The sequence below is a fragment of the Octopus bimaculoides genome, chromosome 5 (assembly GCF_001194135.2).
Source record: "Octopus bimaculoides isolate UCB-OBI-ISO-001 chromosome 5, ASM119413v2, whole genome shotgun sequence".
Taxonomy (NCBI): domain Eukaryota; kingdom Metazoa; phylum Mollusca; class Cephalopoda; order Octopoda; family Octopodidae; genus Octopus; species Octopus bimaculoides.
In genome coordinates, this window is record NC_068985.1 from 22658790 (window position 1) to 22668140 (window position 9351).

A 9351-nucleotide genomic window follows, 5' to 3' on the forward strand; every position below is an offset into this window, starting at 1 on the left:
AGTACCAATTACGCACTGGGGTCGATGTAATTGACTTAATTCCTTTGTCCCCTTGTGGGCAATGAAGAAAATAACTGGTATAGATGTTGGTTGATTTCTCTAGACATGCTTTACATTATATATATATAGGAAGGAATGAGAAACAACATAAGGGGTGCACACTTCGACTTCAACGTTTGGGTCATGTTGGAACCTGCTGTACAATTCTACTTGGATAAACTATATAATATATAAAAATATTTTGAAGAATGCCTCCACCAATAAACATCCCTCTTTTTGTTTTTACATTTTCAATTTTGGTGGTTTAGACTCAGCCTTGGTGCAATAGATGAAAACTTCATCAGGTGTTCAATAGTTATGCCTAAATGTTCCTGGCAGGTAAAAAAAAATACTCATAATGAAGGAAAGAGAATGCATATAATGAACTTGCTCTTGTTGGTTTCAACATTTAAGGATTTGATAACCTACACTTTGCCAGTCATGTTTATGACGAAAGTAACATTCAAGTCCCGGAGAATTTCCCATTAAATAAAAATCAACAATTTTAAGGTATTTTTTTTTTTTTTGAAAATTTGTATTAATTTCATTTTGTATGAGTGGGTTAAATTATACTTCTCAATATTACCCACAGCAGTAAAAGATACTTCCAAAGTTGTCATGAGTGGTAACGCTAGTATAGTATGCATTTCTTCAGTTTGTGCTCACCCAACTCTACCCTCAACATATAGGTTTTCCACTTGGTTGCTCTGTTCAGGCTTTCCTTTCTTTTGTTTCATCCCTCACTCTCTGCCTTTTGCCATCTTTCTGCTTCTCTCACACAATACTTACCAAAGTTCAGACTTTAGTTCTCTGATGATCTATAGAGGTTAAACAACCACACTGTTGAAATGAAGTCAATTTGCCTTTATCTGAAACATTTGTTGATCTCAAAGCTCAGTGCACTATGTATTTAATATTATTTTAAATTATTCAGCTGTTTGTTTTCTGAAATCTAATTACTGCTTTGTTTTAACTATATATTTATGTATTTTTAAAATATATATATTTTTTATGGTTTTAAAGAATTTTGTATTTCAAAGGAATTTTATAATAAATTTTGATAAAAAAAAAATTGAATTTCATTTTCTTGTTTATTTAGTCACTAGACTATGTTATATTTATTTAAAGTTTGGTACCTATTCTACTGGTCAATTTTTATTGAACCCTCAAGTTATAGGGGATGTAAACAAAACTATCAAGCAGCAACGCATATACACACAATAGGCTCCTGCAATTTCCCTAAAACATTTGTTGGCCAGTGTACTGTAAAACATTTTAACACCCATATAAATATATATATATTTTTAAAGTCTGAGTAGTGTTCTAGCAACTTTTGTTCAGTTTGAAATTGTATAGAATTTTGACTGTATGAAGAATATGGAAGGAAAATAATTCCAGAGCCAGTAATTGCATTTTACTTGGATTTTGACATCATTTAAAGGGTTGTTTGTGTGAAACAAGTTTATTAATGCAGCATAGGTCATTTTGTTATACTCAGTGTAACAGTGAAGACACATGGCTTAGTGATTAGGGGATTTGGCTCACAATTTTAGGGATGTGAGTTTGATACTTTGCAGTGGATTGGGATCTTTTTCCCTTTGGCAGGCACATTTAAAAAATAAATTTTTGTAACTAAACACTTTCAAAATTCGTATACTGGTAGAATGTGTCACATAAAACATCATTTACTCTTGGCGTTTTTGAGAAAATTGTGTTTTTTCAACCAATCAATGACGTCTATTGAGGTGAAAACAATTACTGCTGTTGTTTGTCATTGTTATTTATAACATATTTCATCTCATTTACGTTTGTATGAATAAACGAGTGTATCTGAAGCAGGTTTACTTCATGGCACCACCACAATTGTTCGTGCATTTCTACTGCTTTTAGTCTTTTTCCCCGGTTTTTCAGCTATTTTTGGAAAGACATTTTGCCCCCCCCCCTCCAATTTCTTCATTTTTTCCAAAACCCTAAAACCAGTACAAACACAAACGATGTCATAAATACCAGTGACAAACACCAGCAGTAATTTTATTCAGCTGAATACACATCATTGATTGGTTGAAATTACTGAAATACAACTTTTAGCAAGAAATAACTTTGAAAAAATATAAACTTTTCTCAAAAACACTAAGAATAAAAGATATTTTATATGACGTTCTACCAGTGTCCAAAGGGAAACGATCCGTGGATTGTCCCAGAGCATGATACTTTTATTTCACATTGCTCCAGACCACTCAGCTGGCAAAAAGGAGTTGTACTTGTAATTCAGAGCGATGTTGAATCTTCCAGAGAACTACGTTAAGGGTACGTGTGTCTACAAAATTTTCTTAGATGCTATAGTTGATTCCATAAGTATGCTTTTCAATCAGCCCATTTAATGTACATACAATTTGTCTATCTTTGTACATCCTCCACATTCATTATCTGTTTTGCAACCATGCATTACATAATGTGCCTTTCACTGAAAAAGAGGCTCTCTAAAGTAATACCTACCTCAATTTAGTCACCCTGTTATACTTTGGCTGTCAACTTCTAGGCATTTGAAGGTACTCATTGCTAATTAAATCTGTGTATACAAAATCTTTCTACCAGCCAGTCGTAATAAACCAACTTTATTCCGTAGGCTTTGCTTCTATATTCGGAATTTGCTCCTAATTAACTGAGTTGTCTGACTTTCTGTAGAATTGCACCCAGACCAACAAATTTCTGGCCTATAATGACGACTACTACCTCATTCCTTGGACTACATGATCAAAAACTTTGCAAGAGATTCAATTTCAGCCATAAAAAAATCTTTACTAGGTTGTTTAACTGCTAATCAGCCCTATGATCTAAGTTATTTCCAGCTGTGATGTATAGGTTAAGAATCAAATTATTGTCTAATTAGATTTTGTACATAATTACTCCTTCTCTCAAGATACCTGCCTATAATAATAGAAGCATGTAACTAAACTATTTTACCTCCCCTGTCATTTTCATCTGGTTAAGTGCTTTGTTCTCATCTCTGGTAACACATCCGAATGCTATTCTCTTCTCAGTCAGATTTGATTGTGAACCATAAATGGCCTCAAACTCAAGCAATCATAAAATCTAAAGCCACAGCACTGCTATCTGCTCAGATTTAAAACTGTCTCACATATACCTTTTGTAGACTGGCACACTTTTGTGCTGTATCTTCCAGAAATATCTTTTCTTTCAAAGCATAATGAACTTCAGAACTTCTTAGCTGTAATCCATGTAACATATATGAAAATCTGGTTGGAATGTAATAAACAGCAATGTGCAATATAACAATTTCTGTTCATAATTCTTGGTAAAGAAAAACACCAGAACTTCTTGGTACTTTTTTCTCATAATACGTGTCCCTCCCTCCTGCATTCCCATCAGATCTTAACAATTGACGTTCTCTCCCCTGTACTTAACTATTCTATTGATGTTCTTAAGTCTTTAACAGTTTTCTGTCTCCAATTGATTCAATGAACTGTCCCATAAACTGCAATTGGTGTGCAACAGAGGTACTTGCTACTCTCTTGCAGATGTCATTTCTAACCAGCAAATATGGTCATTGAAGAGGAAACAGTCATGTTTTAAGCATGCAGATACATGCTCCCTCCAAGAATGCTATACCCAATTATATCTTTCTGGGAAATCTTACATATTTGTTTGAAAAAAAAAAAAAAAAAAAAAACCCCGGGGCCTACTCCAGCTCTAGACATCCATAGAGTTTCCTGCAAATCACCTCTACAATAGTCTTGCAAGCACCTTAGATATTCATTTGTGATGTAGAGACAGTATCAAGCTCTTGTTGGAAACAGTAGGAATAATTAAATAAGCATACAAAATAGTGTACTTGCCAGGAAATTGAACAAACCCAAGTCGTATACTAAATGTACAAACGTTCAAGAGACTATTCTACTGGTCAGAAAAACTTTTTGTTCTAATAAACAAATCGTGATTATTAAATGAAATTTATTCTTAAATTGCAGTACTCATCTAGTCATGATAGTAAATCCATGCTTTACTTTGGCAAAGCATATACATCTATTAAGAAACTTTTACCAAATTATTTCCGACTCCCAACATACAAAATTCACTTCACAATGTCTCACTCTAAAGCTATATTATAACAGATGAATCTTTGTATTTGAGAAACAATACTTCTGCTCTTCAGAATGAATCCTTACCAGAAAGGTATAAGCCTCTCTGGTTACTATTGAAACATCTATTTCCATTGATGATTAAATGACATAAGTAACAAAAGGTATGAACTACATTTAGGAAGTCCTAACATAATCATTTGCATGTGGTTGTTGAAATAACAATGAATACACCAAATAATTCACGAATGAAATTTGGTGCTTCAGAAATTGAGCACAACATAAAATATAGTAGGAATAACTTCAGAAAAATACAGATACCAGGAACAACTTTATTCCACAGTAAAAACAGATATCAAACAGATGCCCGGGATCATTCTCCTCACTAGAAAGAAAAAAGAAAAAGAAAAATTAGAAAATCATTTAAGCACGAACTACAGTTTAAATTCACAATGAATTTCAAAATGAAGTGTATATGTACACACACATCAGCAAACGATGTTAGTAAAAAGAACCCAGTGGTAATACAAAGTTATCAAAAAAAAAAAAAAAAAAAAAAAAGTCAACACTTCAAACAGGAAATGGTTTGCATGCTATAGTAATCATATAACAATTTAAGTCTTTTAAATCTATTTTACTGATATAACTAATATTGTAATTCTAAAAACAAATTAACAACAGGAACTTTAACAGAACACTCAATTTCACATCAATTTACCTAACTGTTAAACACAAAATCTCAATGTTACATAAAGTGGGATGATTTAAGCCGACGGCATTCTCACACCCACTCGAAGTCGAGGTTCATACTTGTTGCAGTATGGATACCAGCAACCCTCCTTTTAATGAACTCATTATAAACTGACTTTTATAGTTATAAAATCTCTAAACTACTTTCAATATGTGCAGTAGCACTTTTACCACAAAACCAACGTTACTGAGTATATTTTATGGCAAAAAAATATACTCAGGAGATTAGTTTTAATTCAAAACAAAAACAAGGTGTATGAGAGCAGGTGATCAGAAAGCAGACTATTTGTGATTTTCAATGCCTACAATAACCGTCACGCACTCTCTGAATTAAATGTTAAGTTACATACAGAATATGGCAAATTGACAAACAGTGACTAACACTAATTTCACCTTTCATTTCAGAGTACAAATTATGATGTGTGTATTAATAAGTTTTTTAAAACTTTGCTCTGAAGATAATTTTGGGTTAACTACTTTAGTAAAGTTAAACCCCCAAATTTTCAAAGCAAGAGGAACTATATTTACAAACAACATAATGGTACATGGCAAAAAGTGTACTGTCAGTCATATTTTGTATGTAACATGCAAAAAAAGGGAACACACAACAATACAAACCTTTTCATGTCTGTACAAAAATAATCTATACAAATTTCTGAAAAGACTTGAAAATTGGCCTATATAATCCAAAATGAATGAAACGGCATTAATATTTTATGGTGAATTACAACGACCAAAGTGCTGGAGTAGTAATTATGAATACATACAACTGCCATTGTACTGTTCCTTTAGGCAATGTATGTTTATGTCTCAACACATGCAGCTGTGTAAATTAACCAACCCATACTTTTAGGTTGAGGGGTTAAAGGTAAGAAAATTGCTAACAGAACTGCAAAAAAATATGCTCCAGCATTATGCCTGAAATTCCCAGACCATCATGCCTAAGTTAGCATGGATAAACGGAAGTACAACAGTTAAAAATTTAAACGAATATTTACAGACATGAAAAAGTTAATGCGTAAAATAAACTATTCTAAAAAGGTAGACTGGTGCTAGGAGGTAATTAAGAATAATTTAGATGAACAAGGAAAACATCAGTTCAAAAGTGGAGCACAACATTCAGGAAACACTGGTGGCATCAACATTAAAACGAAGATATATCAACCATCTTACCAGATATAGAAATAGTAGAATCTTATTTTTTCTAAAAATGAAACAAAATATTTCATGATGTAAAACATACCAAAATACAGGAAATACAGCATTATCTACATCACTACTTTAAATGGGAAAGCAGAGTATTGATAAATAGAAAATTACAGAATGAACAACAACAGCCGTCTTGGAAGAAGCACCGCTCACAAAGAATACTGAAAGCAGACTTTGCCGCATTTACAGCAAAAACACAAAAAACCTTACCTTTTTGCCAGCACCAATTTTGGTTTTAGCCACACCCCGTACTTTCTTTTGCCTATTCTTTCTTTCTTTTCTCTGTTTGCGGCTTATCTTTCCTTTCTCATAGAGACCATGCTAAAAGAAAAACAAAAATCATTCTCATGTTTTCGTTTTCTTCTACATCTTAAATCTATTTTATCAATTTTTACATTATCCAATTCAATATTAAACAACATTTATTTTTTTTTCAATTTACAAAGCTTTAGCTAAATGTTGATTCAAAATACACATTTAAAATTCAGGGAAAGAAAAATACATACCCTTGCTAATCTGTGTTTAGGCTCAAATTTCTTTGCAAAATCTAATGTGTCATATATCATAGCAAACCCCGTACTTCTTCCACCGCCAAATTGTGTCCGGAAACCAAAGCAGAAAATCAGATCTGGTGTAGTTTTGTATTTAGATGCTAATTTTTCACGGATCTCTGTCTTAGGTACAGTAGCCCGTCCAGGATGTATGACATCTACCACCTATTTGAAGAAAAATAAAAAATGTAATTCTTTATCATTTCAAGAGAGCATCAACAGACTAGCACAGCATGACACACCTAATTTTCAGACAACAATGCCTGGAAATTTGAGATAGAAAATACCAGGGAGATGTTTTCACAGGAAGTGTGCAAGAGTTGGAAGGAAATGATGTGACCATTCCTTGCTGGATAAGTAATGTGTAAAAAATGAACTGAGGGAAAAATTAGATATGAAGAATCAGAAGTAGTGTAAGAGAAGACTATGCCTGCACAGTATGGAGGATGCCAGTCATGTAAAAAGGTGTAGAACACCTTAAAGATTACACAGAACTGAAATTTGTGAGGAAGTGATGTGCTGGAAAAGATTCGCCCAACATATCTGTGCAGGAACGGCAAAAATTGATGACAATGAGCTATGGGATGCAGAATATCCACATTTGTATCTTTCCTTAATATTCAGTCTTAGTCTTCTTAATATTCTACTGACTTTGTAGCTACCTCACAACTATCACCATATTTATTCCCATCAAACCATCCATGTAAAGAAGGAAAGTATAATTTTGATCTGCCTATATCAAATCCCAATTCTTTATTGTTAGCCACTACTCACTGCTTCCCCTACTACATGCCACTATCCAATCTCCTTAAAATATTTACCGAACATTGTTCCATCATTATATTCTCTTCCACTGCTCGCCTCTATTTGCCAGGGATCAGCATGGCAACACAGATGTAAAATGATGAAATATATTGAACTGGCTAATCCAAAACCAACTCATAAGAAATAACCATATCACAACATTTGTGAACTGAGTAGATGAAGCAGTTTTATGTCACTATTCTCTACATCAATGCCATAAGATTAAGAAATATTATGAAGTGAAACTAGTTACACAGTTCCATGCATAAGAGCCTCCTACTATAGGTTCAATCCAACCAAAGCCTTGTAAGTGAAACTTAAGAGACAGGAACTATGTTGAAGCTCATTGTGAAGACTGTTCCTCATTCTGAGAGTGCATGGATGCCATAAACAGAAGCCAGTCTGATGCAAGCATCCTAGCTGGTTTCCCTGGTCTGAGAACAATACCCAGTCAACAGAATGGTGAAATGAAAAACCAAGTGCTGTTTACAGAACCATCATGATTGAAAAGTAGAAGACATCCTTCTGGCAAGGTACCAAAAGGATCAGTTGCAATTTTGTGAGGCAAAAGAGGCACAGAGCTAGTTTTTGGGATGATGGTCCCACATGGTTGTAATGTTGGGTAGCAACCACCCATCCAGCTTATGGGGATGTATGATTTGCTTAAAGCATTGCTCTCTGCCAGAGTGAAGCACATAAAGAACTGTTAATATTGACGAAACAGAGCACATATCTATCAGCCCAGTTACAAAAAACAAAAATCAAGTAAAAAAACAATGTTATTTGTCACGACATTCTCGGAACCACTGAAGAATAAAATCAAAAGCAGCTCGATTTATATGAAGTAATTAATGTAGCTATTATGAACAAGATCCACATAATATCTTAAAAAAGACCATGTGGGGTGAAATAGCATTTGACAGAGCCGTAAGAATAACTCAAACAATTTTGCTGTCAATATAATTGAAAACAGTTGGAAGACTTTCATCACCCACTTGTATATAATCCATAAGCATGTTTTTCCTACAAGTATAGCTTCTGAGTACCTTCATCCAATTAGAGACACATGAAAGAGAGTAAAATCAGCTCAGCAGGAATTAAGTTTATTAGAGAAATGATGTTTGCAGCCATATGTTAGTGCTGTAAATGGCACACTGGATATAAGGGCAAAAGCAACATAACTCATTTTCCCAGAAAGCCCAGCAAAGTATCATTTGAAGAAAAACAATTTACTAAATACAGAAATAAAAACAAGAAAAAAATTTTCAATAACACAATCAGGAACAATGACAAAACACCCCATATCTGTATGCAGATATGCTTGTACAACATTGTGTGAACAAAGCAACTGTAATTTATGTAATTGTTTTAAAAACCCAACACCAACCGAGTCTGATTAAAGAAAACAAAGTCATGTAACAACAGTTGCGAAACCACAAGGACAAACATACCAAATGGTTCGATTAGATGAAGTAATTTTATGTAGCTATTGTATATATATATCAATGCCACAATATGAAATAAAACATACCGTGGAGTAAAAATAGCAATTTATAATGTAGGGATTTAGGAGATTTCATGAGCAACCAGACATGTGTACCATCACTTTACAAAGACATGCTAGTTTTAAGGTATACATTTATGTTAGTATTGTAAAAGGCACACTGGATATAATTCACAAGCAACATAACTCATTTTCCCCAGAGAGAGAAAAAATAAACACAATCAGGAACAATGACAAAGCAACAGTAATTTATTGTAGTTGTTTAAAAAACCCAACACCAACCCAATCTGATTAAAGAAAAAGTAAAATCATGTAACAACAGTTGCGAAACCACTAGGATAAACATTCCAAGAGGTTCGATTAGATGAAGTAATTTTATGTTGCTATTGTATAC

At 33.5% G+C, this 9351-nt stretch overlaps 1 protein-coding gene across 2 annotated transcripts in view; it reads right to left on the minus strand.

Annotated features, from left to right (window-relative positions):
- Window positions 1-4457: 4457 nt before the first annotated feature.
- LOC106882905 (40S ribosomal protein S24) overlaps window positions 4458-9351 on the minus strand; it is an 11067-nt gene continuing 6173 nt past the window's right edge. Inside the window, exons 3-6 of one of the 2 annotated variants that reach the window (XM_014933733.2) lie at window positions 6605-6814; window positions 6309-6419; window positions 6063-6093; window positions 4458-4524 (exon numbers count right to left, since the gene is read on the minus strand). In XM_014933733.2, coding sequence (XP_014789219.1) covers window positions 6085-6093; window positions 6309-6419; window positions 6605-6814 — 330 coding nt within the window. In that variant the 3' untranslated portion in view covers window positions 4458-4524; window positions 6063-6084. The remainder of the gene's footprint in view (window positions 4525-6062; window positions 6094-6308; window positions 6420-6604; window positions 6815-9351) is intronic. The other variant, XM_014933734.2, reaches the window with a different exon arrangement.